This window comes from Triturus cristatus, chromosome 1_1 (assembly GCF_964204655.1).
Source record: "Triturus cristatus chromosome 1_1, aTriCri1.1, whole genome shotgun sequence".
In the NCBI taxonomy this organism is placed as follows: domain Eukaryota; kingdom Metazoa; phylum Chordata; class Amphibia; order Caudata; family Salamandridae; genus Triturus; species Triturus cristatus.
Genome location: NC_140579.1, coordinates 574,489,606 through 574,505,690, shown reverse-complemented (window position 1 = coordinate 574,505,690; position 16,085 = coordinate 574,489,606). Strand labels below are relative to the sequence as shown.

General features: G+C 39.2%; 1 protein-coding gene across 1 annotated transcript in view; it reads left to right on the top strand.

Moving 5' to 3' along the window:
• LOC146870658 (protein phosphatase 1 regulatory subunit 12B-like) overlaps positions 1-12,249 on the top strand; it is a 31,297-nt gene extending 19,048 nt beyond the window's left edge. Inside the window, exons 2-3 of the mRNA XM_085599701.1 lie at positions 5,267-5,313; positions 12,171-12,249. Of these exons, the coding sequence (XP_085455827.1) occupies positions 5,267-5,313; positions 12,171-12,177 (54 nt within the window). The 3' untranslated portion in view covers positions 12,178-12,249. The remainder of the gene's footprint in view (positions 1-5,266; positions 5,314-12,170) is intronic.
• The last annotated feature ends 3,836 nt before the right edge of the window (positions 12,250-16,085 follow it).

Genomic DNA, 16,085 nt, shown 5'->3' with positions numbered 1-16,085 from the left:
CACGAGGGCACATGAATTCAAACTAAATCCCATTGCTGCCTTAATTCAGCCCTAAAAGCATTAGTGCTATATATATGGCAGAGCCATTGTCTTTTAAAGAGAGGTCACATTTACCATTATACTATGTTCATTGAGTGCACAAAAACTTGCTTTTGCCCAAAAAAAAAAGTAGGTTCAAACCTATTTCTTTCCCTGCCCTGCCATTTCGTCTTTCAAATGTCAAAGCAAACGTTGCGCTGAGCCCTGCAGGCTTCTAAATGTAGGACTTCGGCCTTTAACCTATGCAGCTGTCCCATCGTGCATGCAAGGTTTTCATGCGGTGCTCCCAAGTCAAAGTGACCCTAGAGACCGAAGGCTGAACAACAAACCCACTCCAAACCTGTCTACCAGCAATTCAGAGGTAAGCTTAATAACTTCTGCCAATTTTTGGACATACTTATAATTGTAAGCAGTGTGCCGAGTGCTTGTCTAGCAGTATAGATGTCAGTTATTAAGTCTATGCTTACATATGTGCATTTACTGGAGCCTAAGGCAGTTTAACTGGAGAAACCCAATTTAAATAGTGAATTTTTACTCAATTTCGACTTTGATTTTTAGGGCACTTAAAAATGAATATCCTACAATGTTTTTGCATAATAGTCATCCCCAGAATATCCTCTACATATCCCAGAGATGTGGCATCAGAAATGTATAATGTATACCCTTATAAAAATGAGTTTTGTACGGCTGGGTAAAGTGACATTTCACATGTAAGTGACTCCCTATTACTGTATAACATGGCTTAAATTCAATTTGGAGGCTAGGAGGTCACAGTATCATTATTAGGCATTATAAATATTAAAAAAACGAATTTAATGCACCTATTTGAAATAACATTTTTTATATAATCAAAATATATATTTATTTTAATTAATCTAATCATTTTGATGAGTCTACATATGAAAAGCGAGCTGCATCCCTTGCCTATCATATTTAAACGCAGTCATTCACAGCCCTAAGAACAGAAACTTAACTTGAGGGTCTGCGCCACTTTTAAAAGACAGTCATTATTATTTAACATCAAAAACCACTCTGATCCTTATTTAAAAAGGCATTAAGAAAATAAATCCCTACTGTCAATCTGTCCTCTATTTATCAAAAATAATGAAACTATATTTCTAACTTTTAAAACAGCAGTCTGAAATGCCGCATTTTACACCGTGTTTGACTTCAGCTGTTCTCTGTGGCCGGAGTCCGAAATAGAAATAGTCTTGCTGACACAGCTGTTTGACACGTAAAGGCGTCGAATTCACACGCCCTTCAAGTAAACCTTTCTAGCCAACACAAATCTGTCGTTCTGTAATATGTACTTTAGTGCAGGAACAACCAACTCACTCAGATAATGTGAATGCCTTTTAATACCTAATACAGAAGGATAAATGCTGTGACATTTTGTATCTTAATTTAATCTATTGTAAAACACACAATTTCGTTGTTTGAGGCCTTTTATCCCCATATAAAGAATATGAAAAAGGAAACCTGATTTCCTTTAAGGAATCAAAGGCATACTTATACACTTCCAAGGAAACAGAACAGGATTTAGCTAGTGCGATATTTAGAAAAATTCAGGTCACCTTTTTGCAGGGGCTACAAATCATAATGGTTCCATAATATCCAATCTGGAAACATATGACCAACGGCTGCCTGTCTATAAGAGAAGGGCAGTCATGGCTAACCACAGGTGACACGTATTTTAGTCTTGCATAACTTTTTTCTTTTATTCATCTCCAATACCAATTAGACATACACTGATAACGTGTTGTCTGCTATTTTGACAGCATGATAATATCATATCTGTGGAATTTAGTAATTTTGAACAAGTTCCAGCCAACTGCTGCGCAAAGATAGACGTCGTCACGGCCATCTCCTTACCTCATAGGAGAACTTGTACTAGTATTAAAATAGAATTGTCAATACGACACAAAAACAAAACATATATATAAAATAAAAATACATATGCCAAGCCATCAGTACACCAAGTACAGAAAGCATAGACAAATTACAATAACATATATAAATGAGCAGTGATGCGCAATTACTGAACCTACAGCTCAGAGTCGAACATTCTGGCCTGCTTAATTTGTCAGGCTTAAAATCAATAACTGATTTCCTTGCTTTACTCACCCCCATCTGACAGTAGGTCAGCTTTATGATGACCAGCTGTCAGCTGAACTGACTGTGTCGCTTCTGACACACAGGACCAACAAGAACAATTTATAAAAAGGACAAAAATGCTTAAAATGAAAAACACAGAACATTTCTTTGGAAAGGTGTTATGGCAAAAATACATAGGCCACCTTAATTTTAACTTTCTAAAAGTAAAATTACTTCACTGATGTTAGCTTTGGGCCACAATTTCCACTGTGAAAATTAATTCTTAATTGGAAACAGCCACTGCGAGCACTCCTGCCCCCCACCTCTTTCCAAGGCTCTCCTGCTGCAAGCATTACACATTTTCATGTCAAAGAAGCTTTCTAAGCAGTGATTGCACCTCCTGGTTTACTCGCTCCTATTGCTAGCCCCCACCTTACAGGCTTCAAGGTCAAAATCTGCCTCGCACAGCCCTGAAGCTGTCAAAGACAAAAAGCCTTCCTAAATCTAAACTGCAATAATTTGCCCTATGGAAAAAATAATTTTGATATACAATTTCTTTTCAGAGGTCATAATTTTATTTTCTAGTCTCCGATTAGCAGGTTCAGCTTAAATTAGAACCTACAACCATCTGGACCAAGCACATTGGCTCACTGAACCACCAAGAACACAAAGCTGCATAGGAACAATTTGCAAATTCGAAATACCCACAATTTTCTCAAGCTAAACTTTTAACCACTCCCTAATTACTTTTCATTAATACTTTTGTACATTAAGGGTGTCATCAAATCACAGGGGTTGCTCTTTCTCTAGCTACACCCCTCTCAATTTCCTTTTGCGACTCATTGATGGTGATGAGACCAAATTAAACTTACTCCTTAACAATTTCACTTCTCAGAATTCTTTCACATATTCACAGTCATTCAATCACACGCTTTTTCCAGTGCTAGCAACACAATTTACCACACCACAACATTTAAACACACATTTAACCCACAGATCAACACTTAAGACAGAAACAAAAGACAGCCCACAGACTGTACTTAAACCAAACCATTTGTAAATACTAGTTGCAAGTCATATTCACTAGATTTGGCTGGCAGAACACCAGGAAAACGCTCTGCATCTCACCACTTATGAATGTTACTAAGTGCACAGACTGGGATCCTTTCTATGTACATATTTAGTTCCTCTGGGTACTAGTCACCAAAGAAGAAATACTTTTATATACCTAAACCTAGTTATGTATCCCCTCTACGGGTGCCGGCTAATTATATACAAAAGAAATGGTACATCCAAGAAAGCAACATATTCATTCATTCACGCACTTTTTTCTCCCACATTCGTACACAATCAAACATCTCTTGCCTAGTCTTTCGCTGAAACATACATTGTTCCACATACTCAATCTTTCGTAAATTAAATGACCCATACATAGGCCAACGCAACTCAGGATCCTTACGAGTGTATTTATTCCATAATGCGCTGTACATTATAGAAGAAAAAAACATACTTAATATACATATCCCTATTAGGCTTCATCTAGTTTCAAATTCAAATTGGTACCACTACCAGAGCTACACCTCCTATGAAGTGTGCTGAAAACAGGCATGCCAAAAATAGTGCAGAATACGCAGTATTATAATCAAAGTAGCACTTAAGGTACCTTTAGTACGATGTGCCGTTCAAATCAATTCAGATAGAGAAAATTCTCCTCATTACCTGCCTATATAGGTTGCAACTTATATATAAATTTCATAACAAACCAAGTTGGCCAACACCATTTCCAAAAGCCACAGTAAGTGTTACTAAACTACCTTACCAATCCCAGGCATCAAAACCAACAGCAAGCGCCACAGACACCAATCACTTGGTGTCCAGGTTCCAACTGCCAAGTTCTAAATTCGACCAAATGGTCACTGCACGGCGAATCAACAGAAGAGATCTCAGTCGAGGACCGGCACCACCTGGATGGTCAGATCAGAAGGAAAGGAAAAACGCCGTGGTTGCCAAGACTCTGGTCTCATTGGGCAGCGATCGCGTCCACCGCGAGATTCCAATCCTTCGTCGCGACCAATCCTTTGGGCATCCGAGTCACCGATGAGCCCCAAGTTGGGCCGCCAATTTGTTGAATATAGACCTCAGCTAGGCCTACCAGTGCAAGGGGTTCGCCCTTCTCTGCACAGAGTCCTCAGACAATTTAGAAGAAGTTGGCACAGAAACTTGAATAGAAAATACAAAGTTTAATAAACCTTCATGAAGTGGAACCACATTCACACAGCACCCTGTGGTGCTGAATGAATGTAGCACACAGAGTAGAAGAACCTTGGGTTTTTTATACCCACACAGGGGTTCAAAAAGAGGGCGGTACAAGTATACATGAGAAGAGTTACATACATAGATGGTCATACAGAAATGCACAGTCAACAGTAAAGGAGGAGCTAGCAGTTGCTGGGTCTGGTAGAAACAACCTGATAGTTACAGACTAAAAACAGATTTATGGACAGTTAGATATTCCTGCGCATGTGCAGGGTAGCAGAGTCTAAGTATAACCAGTCCTTTAAACAGAGTACAAGGGGAAACAAAATGGCTGCCAGAAATACAAAATGGATTCCACAAAATGTACAGGATTGCCTCTAAACACCAGATGGATTCTGCTAACGCTAATTTAATCGCAGCCAATTTACGACAAGGGGTGAAACCCCGAAACCGGTCCTAGAATGCTTGGTTCCAGTCTAGGGAGGGCCTGGCTTGGCAGTTCGTGCTGGACTGTTCCCATGAGGCACAGGGTCAAGACTGATTTGCATATGGCTGGGTTCAAACTGGAATGGCATGGTGAGCAAAAAAATGATGGATTTAGGCCCAGATCTCTGTACTGGGGTGAATGTATGACATTGTTCTGCATTCTCTCCTTCAATTGTTTTTGCAAGTGAAATCTCAGAAGTAGAAGTTTCTCTGTACCCTTTCTTGAAGCTTTTGTGGTGTTTGTCAGTACGGCAAGATACTTCATATGAGTACCTGACAAAGATGGGGTGGCTGAAAAAGCAATATGGTAGTGTTGGTTTAATTGTTTCACTTCAGGAGAGGCTACATTGTCCTTTCTAATTTTATTAGTCCTTTACTCTGTCTCATGCAGGCTGTTCAACTTTGCTGTTTTCAGGATTGCCTATTGGAGAGCTCTGGGTAAGTTGACTCCTAATTGACATGAGTAAATCTCACTTTTCAACTACACATCATTCCTAACAACATCATTGTGTAAGAAAAATAAAAAATGTTGCTTAGCTATTCGTTATTTCTGTCGGGTTATTTTGAGAAAGATCATCTCTGTTTCACACTAACCAGAAGAATCTATTGGACTTTTGCAATGCTTTGGAAATACTTGGAATGCATATGTCCCGTCTTACTAAATTAGCGCTTCTAAATCTTCATGCTACTCCTTTTATTGAGCTTAAAGATGAAAGTCAAACCGACCTACGCAATCGAACGACTAAAAGCAGATTCTAAATCGGTTAACAGTGTACTGTCGTAGCAGCTGTTAATCGGATTTGATGTTTTGCTTTAGTCGCTTGCTTTTGCAATAACGAGGAGTATCAGTTATTTTTTATTGCAGACTTCTAATCAGTGTTTTCAACCTGTCGTCTTTCCTGCGATCAAAGCACGTGTCCAGTTCCTGTTTGCTTATTTCAACTTCCCTTGGTTATTCACATTGGCAATGGATGGGGACAAAATAAACCCCCTAGGTGCGGTCAGGCTTCAGATGAATACATATGAATAATATACCTCAGTTGTGAGTTTTATTTTAATTGGGCCCAATTGAACTTTTAGAATGGACATGGTTCTAAGAGTGCCAGGCAGAGGAATTCATTGTGAATACAGTGAAGAGGGAGACGTTATAAAATACTTTGCATAGATTAAACTGGTGGTAATACTTCTAGTTCATATTTCAAGGCAAAGCATATATAAGTATTCCATAAACAACATTTAAATATAATGTAATATTCTTAATTTAATAACTACCTCTGGCATCTACACAATTAAAATGTTTCAATTATCATTTATTTTTTGAATTTTTAGACACTCCCCATCCCAATAGTTCCATTGCTTTTTCTTCTTTATGAGATGTTCCAAATCGTTTTCTTCTGTGTGGTTGACAACGTGTCTATTGGCAATTCATGTGCAATGCTTGATAGATTTATGGCTCGTCCGGTATCCTGCACAGATTATTTTCTTGTAGCTAGGATTGAGACTGAATAAATGTCATCTCTGTTGCTGCTGGGTATTTTGCAAGACGAGTAACGTTTTAAAGATCTGTACTACAGCGATTTTCATTAGTACAATACATGACCTATTGTTATAACGCAAAATGTAGCAATATTATTTCATAAGTCCGCTTGTACAAAGCCAATAGGTGTGACTCCACTTACCATATTTCTGTAAGGTCGTGGGCTGCTTGAAAAAAACTCATATGGGTTGTTAGAAGCAAAGAAAATCTGATTAGATAGTTTGTGTTCCTCTACATTCAAAGAAAAGATAGGCACCAGGCTCAAACCAAAAAGATGTGAAAATCTTTCTGCTGACCAGTGTACAGTTTGACGGATAGGGGTTAAATTGAATTTCCTCATGCCTTGAAATGGTCTGCAGTACAATCGAATCAGTGGAAAAATAGGCTTGTAGGGGGTGCTTGGTAGGTTGTCCCAAAGCTTATAACAGCAAAAGGATGCCCATAAATTGCACTTCTTGTAAACGGGTCACTCCTTGAAAGATCTGTCGAATGTCAAAAATGTAAGCTACCAAGATTTTTGTATGTTTTGCAAAACTGATGTTTTATACCACAGATCATTGTTCTTCTTTGATTTTCTGGTAAGAACTTTAAGGTATGGGGAAAGATGGCTTCTTTTCTGGATGATTTGAAAGCATGATTGTGATGGCATATGGGATACATGTAAACTGTGAGCCAAAATATAAGGAAATGATGGAGGCGTTCATTGAAAATTTTGTAGTGGATGAATGATTGTAAAGAGCATTCATTTGACGCCTGTAAGCGCTTGCTTGCCAATAATGGTACAGTTAAAGTATGAATACAATATATGTATGATTAAAACTTCTCTGGTCCAGCACTTGATTTTTTTTTTCTTTTCTTTTTCCATAAAGCCATGATGATTTTCTTCCAACAGTGCATGTGTAGTACTGTTATTAACTAACTGATTTAACAGATTTCATAATTTCAATTGGTGTGCAGAACCCCCTAATTTCCATTTGAGGTCTCTTGACTAAAGTCCCACATTATTTTTTGTATTGCTTCATACAATTTAGGCAGGTCGTGTGGGCATATTGAGTTGTCCAGTTGCATGCATCAAAATGTACACACACAAATGGCTTTCAATCTTCAAAAGGGTCCCAAGATTGTTTTGTGATGCTCAAGCATGCACCGTGACGCACGCATCCATCTTGATGCATGTGATCTTTTTAATTTACCTTTCATCGTGGCGGATGTCCTCATAAAATGGTAAATTAAAATGCATTTATTTTGTAAGTCTCTCCTTGGCAGCACTTGCGCTTTCTTCAGGCAAGGACTGTAAGCTGGGCCCCCACTCTCCACTCATCTGTTTAAATAGCTGATGTCACTGTCCTTTGTAAAGGTTGGCCATTGATTTCTTAGTAGGCTTATTAGTCCGTCCTTATTACCTTCCTCTCTTCTGTTGTTTCCTCCCATCAGGACACCCCCTGTTACTTGTGTTGTTAGTCAGTAGCTTTCGATTACAGCTCCGATCACTCTTTTGTTAATGGTCTTTCTCCTGTCAGGACATGCTCTTCCTGCAATGTTTTTTTTACATTTTTATTTAACTAGCGCGGCCAGCATTAATAATGGTGGCGCATGCCTTTTTTTTATCACCCATGCTTTCGCTTTAAACAGCTTAAGCTAAAACGTGGGTGCTACGATTACTTCAAAAGCACAGAAATAGAAGAAAAATGTGCTTTTTTTTTTTTTCTATTTCTTAAATTTTGAAGCAACAGCGGGACCCGCGCTTTAGCTTATGATGTACAAAGCCCAAGTGCGGGTGCCAACAATGTAACAAAAGTAAGCTGCCGTTTTTTTTCTATTTGCTTACTTTTGTTACAATTGCGGCACTCGTGCTTTAGCTGTAAACATTGTAAGCTAAAGCACAGGTGCCGCAAATGCTTAATGTTTACAGCTAAAGTGTGAGTGCGACAAAGGTCTCGCATTTGCAAGAGTTTGAGGTGTTGGCATTGTAAATGACAGTGCCTTTTATTAATGGGTTTTGAAAAGTTTTCAAAATCCATAAATAAGTCATTTACAATGCCAATACCTAGAAGTCTCGCAAATGCGAGACCTTTGTCGCACTCACACAAGACCTATTTACATTACAAATGCTTGTTTTCTTTAAAGTGTGCATGAAGTGCATACACTGGATTTACTGACCGGACAGTAATATTCCGCTGCTGGGTCCCAATAAATAAATTGCATCAAAGCATTCACTAAATAAATAAATCATAGGGAACACGAGAGGATCATTGAAAGGACTGTGTAGAAGACGTGTGAACAACAAAAAAAAAGCTAAACAATGGATTTAGTGGCCCAATAACACTGTAGTTGCTTGGGTCCGTGTTCAAAGGAGTGAGTGAGTTGTGGAGTGTGGTGGGGAGTATTGTAGATTGAGGAGGAGCGAATGACAGGATCTGGGAAATAGAAAAAGTGTTAGGAGAGAGCAATGGGTGATGAATATAAATTAAACCAGCACTGGCAAAGCCAGTTGGACTCTTGTTTTAAAAATCACGGCAGGCCTGCCAAAAAAAAGAAGAAAAATCTGGGAAAAATATTGACAAAGGGACACATCCGGGAGAGGTGGAGGAGTGAGTCAATGCTGCAGAGCAGCAGAACCTGTAGGGGCTAAACATTTTTACTAAAAAATCAATAAAAAAAACTATCAGGGTAGTAATGGAATAGCTGTTGGGCAAGCAACATAGAGAAAGTGGGTGGGAATTGAGGGAGGACTTCAAGAAACCCATGCACTCCCATGGAAAGCTAGAAGTAAAAGGAACCACACTGGCAAAGCCAATGGGTATTGCTGATGCAAGAGCTGTTGGCTTCACCAGTGTGTTTTATTTAGCCTGGTTGTTGTACGCCAGCGTACCTGCTGTTCAGCATGGCCAAAAAGGAGTGGGGTTCGAATGGTGTAGTAGCACACTGCAATCACAGACCACCCATTTCAAATGGGAATGCCGTTACATTTGAACATACAATTTTAATGATAAAACTATACAGCACACAAACAATAATGTATGGAAAGGGCTTCACCTAGTGTATTGATTGATTTTAATCACATTAAAATATTTCTTTTCATCACACTTCAGAATTACAAAAAAATGCTTCATTTGTGCTTTCCTAATTCGTATGTGTTCCGAAATATTTGTGCAGTTCATTTACATACATTTAAATTTTGTTGTGTGCTATAAAAAAACCTTTCCTTTCCCATCCCCAGTATTTAGCAAGATTATCACATAAATCCTCTGACTTAGAAGTCAGCAAAAGAAAAGTAAACGCCAAGCTCCCTCAAAAAACGGAGCTTGACAGTTGACCACAGTCTTGGAATGCACAGCAAATGTAAAAAAAAAATGTATAGGCCTGTTTTACCGAAAGTGAACACTTATGAAAGAATATAAGGAGCGATGGTAAACAGGCTATGCTCCACTGGAGGGACAAAGACCTGCTGGACAGCCTAAAACAAATATCAAATATGATTGATCTTATGAATTCTCACTCTAGGGCCCTCTGCATTAAAGTAGAATCAGCTTTTACAAAGTTCAGCAGCAAGTGTATTGGGGACGTGGGAGTGGGGTGGAGGGTGAGAGTCGCATTTTGGTGTCTTATTAGAAAATAAATCGTAGTATTTCATTTAATCTCTTTCTGAACCACAGTTTTTACAAAGATGTGTAGGAAATATAATGTTTAATACTCATGTTTCTAACTGATCTTTTAGATTCCCTTATCGCAAAATATCCCTGTGGAAAATGGGGCTTTAGATGACTGTAAGCGTGCTTACAACAGCTGGCTCTCAACATAGTCGGAACTGTGCAAGGATTTCAAATCTATAATTAGTGACTGGTCTGACCTTCAGCCACTGTGCTATGTTCCATCTAAATTAAATGCTGCCTGTCCCTCGCTCCCGTACCTTTATTAAATCTTCTTATTTTTATCCAATCCTTTCCCTTTTCAGATTTTTTAAAAGAATGTTTCAAAGGAAACATGTATTCCCCCTCACCCCATTGTTAATGGCGATGACGGTTAAAGCTATTAAGAACGGTTGGATGTGTTTTCCTTTGTTCTTAAATCCTTGATCCCTCTTTACTTTCTCCAGTATGATGATAACTCAGTACCAGAGTCAATGTTCTTGCCATTAAGGTGTATACAGCTTTCTTGGTCTTCGTTGTGTTGCAACCCACACCTCTAAAATCCTTAGCTAAGATGGCTCTATCATTGCTGCTTAACATTGATACTCAGTGTGTTTTCAGGCCTCACAGATAAGTTAGACTTGACTTGGAAAACAGTGCTGTTAACATTCTCAAGTCATCAGTAGAATAATTAAATGCTCCTTTCCGACCTTTTTTCCTTTCCTTGAATTGGTTTGCGGGGAGCAATTGGTCTTGTTTTTACATGTATTCTTCCACAATGAAAAGGTTATGCTGACTTTAAAGATGTCGTCTGTTGCACACCAATCAAACTTGATCAGTGAGGTTGTTCCTCTAACCAGTAAACACTATTAGTTTCTTTCTTTAATGATTCTCCTTCATTGGTCATAAACTATATTTTAGAGTGCATAATCATTTAGGAAATAGAAGCCACAAACCTTTCTGCTTTCCCTTCCAACTTCTTTATTTTAGTAACTTCGGTAAGAATAGAAGACACAAACCTTTCAGTTTTCCCTACCACTTTTCCATTTTAGTAATTTCAGTAAGACTTTCCACCTTCTATTAGGCCCCACTACACAGTCACTCTTCTTTGAGCTAGTCTCAAATGCCTCAGGAAGTGGACTTGCTCAGTTTAACCTTAACTGTGTACCTCTTTCTTTTCTGTACATTCCTTTCCCAAAAGGCTCTACCTTGCTAAGACCTTATAGATGTTTGGTAGACTCTCAGCTGAATTTGCCTTAGCTTCAGATGAGCTGCATTTTTTTTACACAAAGGCTACCCGTTTTGGACACCTTCTTTTGGACCAAACATATTTTCTTATCTAAAACTGCAAACGCTATTCCCATGTCCTTTGTTGTTTAGCCTCTGCATTTCCGAAAAAGACTAGAAGCATTGACACACACATAAAACAATTTTTGTGCTATCGTATAATGGCTATAGATTCAATTTAGGATTCAACCCTCTAACTACCACTGAACTTTAGCAATGAAATATAAGTCCTAATATGAACCTCACGCAAGGAGTCTTGCTATTGAATTACCCATTGAATACTCAACATGCTCCTGGGCTCCTGCCTCTTTCTAGCTCCTGTTGCCAGCGCCTGTTTCTCTTGGCTGTTGTCTTGCTCATTGCTGCTTAGTTTCACCACCGCTGCCAAGTTTCTTGGTTTCCCGCTCTGGCCTCTACCGAAGCCCCTCCCACCCTGCCTCTGTGCGACCGCATTGAGAAGGCACCTGGGCTCATGCCTGCCTGGTGCTAGCTCCTGTTGCTAGCGCCATCTTCTCTCTACTGTTCTCGTGCTCATTGCAGCTTGTTGCTTCCTAGTTTTACCGCTGCTGCCAGGTTTCCCTCCCCTACCATTCCCTCTGCGGAATTCTACAACACATTGCGGATTTCATTGCTCACTTTCATTTCTGAAACCAAAACACAATTTTTGCTTTTAGTCAATGTGTTTTTTTTTTTTTTTACACATTGATGGCCTAACAGGTTCCCCAAAAACAAAGTTTTGCAAAATACATGAAAAACATTAAAGAAGCCGAAAGTCTGACAGCCTATGCTAGACCTACTGGTTTTGCCAATGCTTGTTTTTAAGTCATTTTATTTCCTTGCAGAAAGTAGTTTCTGTCGGTGGAGGCGATCCAAGACCAATCGGTTGGAGCTGTGGTGTTGTGCTGTAAAACGTTTGTCACAAACACTGACCCATTTGCCCATTTGTTGTGATCAAGCATCTTTGGGGAGAGAAGGAACTGGAGCCTTGCTGATTTTGTCAGTGATATTGGTGTTTACTTAAAGCCTTTGGTTGTTGTCTGCTTCATGTCCAAGCATTCTTAATATAGTAAACGGAAGTGAAACCAATAGATTGGAAAACCCTGTTAACAGGGTGTTATTTTGTTCCAGGGTATTGTATTCTAACTTGCTCAACTTTGACTAGAGAGTCCCCAGATAGTAAATTGTGTGCTGCCAGTCCTGTCTCTGTAGAAGCTATTGTGACTCTTGGTAGAACCAGCACATTTAACATTGTCTGCATAGGAGCTTGTACATTGTGACCACAGTGTCAGGAAAATTTGGCCGCCTGTTATTTGGTCAAAACTCCCAAGGCTAGCTTTTGTTAGGAATTAACATAAACTGGGACAGTTAACAATTTATGAAATATGATGTAAGATGGAAGAACAAAACAAAAATGTATCTGTGCCCTTGGTTTAGCCATGAATAAAGGTGGCAGTATAGTTCTGGAGCTGGGTGCCCAGCCAAAACATCCAATGCCATTGTTGTACTTCTAGCTTGCCAATACGTATCAGAATTGACTCTGCACCTAAAATACCGTCAGCCCTAAGATGTTGCATCAGAAACCTGGTTGCAGCATGACTCCTAATGTGTAGAACAGCAAGTGACCCTACAAAAATCAATCCACTTTACAAAATGGCATCCACTTGTTAATGGCCTGCTATAGAAACGCCAGCTATCCACCTGTCCTTATTTAGACAACACTAAAGACCGAAAGCAGGATCTTCTTAAATTAATGTTAATCCATTGTCTCCATAAAGATGCTCTCCCCTTTTTAAATGCGCATCTAACACAGTAAACTTGTGAGCACTGCATTTCAGCTGCCTGCCTTCAGAATGGCAACTGCCAGTGCAGATCACACACTGGGATAACACTTACTGTCTAGTGAGTAAAGCGCCTCTCACTGCTTTTGGGCAACAGTTTTTTTTGTCTGTGTACATCAAGGTGACACTGGATTCTTGGCTGCTGCTGATTCATTATGACATTCAACATTCTCTACAAAATCTTCTTTACAAAATGGCAACGGATTGTCTACTAACTGCTGAAGAAACATACATTTACCTGCCATCATCAAGATAACTCCAAAGACTAAAATTAAGAGCATACTGAAATATCATTTTGCATTTTCTATAAATCGGATTGTATCTTTTTAAACGCATCCTTTGCGTGGATAGTCCTGAGCTCTGCAAAACAGGCTTCAACATCAGTAACGAAGCCACTCCTGTTGCTGCTTTGGGGAACAATCTTTCAGTCCTAGGGCAGGATTAAACAAGGACAAAACTGGATGTTACTTAAATAGTAAAGGGGTATTGCACATTTAGCATGCTATTTCTCAGCAGAGCACAAGCCAGCCATTTCTGTAGGTATTGCAATCCCACTTCCCACCTTCAATATTAGATCCAATCACAGCATAATCCACAGAAACCGATTGAAGACTAAAACAGACATCAACAGCACCATCACAGTGAGTCTCAAAAACCATTTGAAAGTGAATGATCTCGCACACAGCACCAAGGCAAACTCCGAAATAATGCAGTCTGACATAACATGGATCCACCAGGAAGGATCTCAGAAGCTGAAATCAGAATATACAATGTTGGATACTCTGAAGCAAAAATAAGAAAAGAGTAATTGCTTTGTCTAAATCCTTATGTTTATCTCGTCAAAGAGACTTAGCTGAGTTGGAAGATCGCAGCTGCTTGTGGTGTTTAAAGAGGATCCTAAATCAAGCGTGGAATTTCTCGAAATGTGGTTCCCGAAGGCACTAATAATCAACGTAAAAAATGACTTTGAACGTGAAGTAGCCCACACAGTGCCAACTCGTAAGTCTCAAAATACCAAAATTCCAAGGACCAATGTATACAAAGTCCTCCGATACCAGTAGGTAGAAACTTTTTGGACTATTCATGATATAACAAACAGATCCTGTGGGAAGGAGTGAAGGTCAACATTTTCCAGGAATACTCCAAAGACACTGCCCTCCTTCGGAAAGGCTTGTGCGCTCACCCCGAGGCTGACAAGTATAAATTTGCCATTTTGCATTTGTCAGCCAAAATGTGTGTCTTTCTAGGAAAAATCTCTGAATCGGAACTGGACATGAAAGCACAGAATGCAAAAGTACTTTTTCATGAAATCTGTTTTTGTCTCCAATAGTTTCGTTAAAATTACTTCTACCAAAATGCTAAGAAGTCCCAAAGCTATCTGATGATGGTTTCTCTCAGCTACGCCATTTCTCTTATTGTTGCCTTCTTGAAATGCTCCTTTTGTCCTATGAATGATATTCCAATAGTTTTGGCATTATGCTGAAAGAAATGTTAGTGTAGTTAGGTTAAGTAGTGTGACACCTAGAATTATTTCAATAAATTAAACAGCAGCAAGTAACTTTATTTCGGTTTGTTGAACCATAAAAGTGCAGAATACAAGTATTAAAAACATAATAAAACGCAAGCTATGCTGTTTAAGTTAAAAATCGGAGCAAATCAATTGAATAACATAGGTTTTTAAGATAATGCATCCTTTGATACCTAGGCATATTCCCGCTGAGACAACCCAAAACAAGCATTTACAATGCAATGGTCTCGGCATTGGTAAAGTTAGAGCTATTGGCATTGCTCATGACATTATTTTTGTTTATGTCTTTGTTTTTAAAACATTTAAACAAACGGCATTGTTATTGACAATGTCAATAGCTTAATCACTCTCAAATTCGAGACCTATTGCATTTGCACCCACACGCAGATTAAGCTATCGACATTGTAAATAACAATTCCGTTTCTTTAAATGTTTTAAAAACTAAAACATAAACAAAAATAATGTCATGAGCAATGCCAATAGCTGTCTTTTACCTGCTATTGTGCACCTACCTCTTGCACACACCCCCACTCGTCATCACCCCACCTTTTCCAGTCTCAAAGCCTCCAGTGCTCCCGCTCTACAGCACCTCTGCATTTCCCTTGTCTCTGCATCCCCTTTACAAGTTCACATGGCAGCAGCCTTTTACATTTCCTCCTGTGAACTGGTTAATGTAAACGCTAATGCAAAATGCCAAGGAGAGGAATTTCTTTTGGCACTTGGCTCCACCTTTGGCTAATCTTCCACATTTGTCGGATGGAAAATGGACATCTAAATACGTTGTCCTGAAATACAAGTTTTAACATTCTTAAAAATAAAAATCACCAAGGTATATTTAATGTAGTATCTGGATTCTCCATTCAGGAGTACATTGTGAGAGAGCTTAACAGTTATAAAACCACAAAATTAAGATGGTGCCTCCTTTGTACAGCTATTTTGAGCTGTAGCTCCTCCAGAGGCCTCTTAACGGGGGAGTGAAGCTCCTTAGCTTCCTCAGTTACAGCTACTTCAAAGGAAATCCCCACCCCCGGTACCTCACTTGCAGCAGCCTCCTTTTGGGCATTTGTCTAGGGTTCAGTCCTTACGACCTGGAAGAAGCAGCATACCTAAAGAGCAATTCAGATGCACAAATGACGCAAGAAGTGGTGGGTCAAATTTTACCTTATTTCCTGACCTAGGAGTGGCTTTTGTTTGTATACGCAGCTGTGGTGCTGGCTGGTCAGTGAACAGACTAGGTGGAAAAGAAGGGAACTCCAGCGCAGGGTGTGTATGTTCTACAGCCAATACACACTTCTAAAGCATTATATGTTTTCGGTGTCTGACAAAATAATATTTTTTTCTCGCTAGTGCCATCTATCTATACTCTACACAGCTGTGCAGAAACTCTCTGC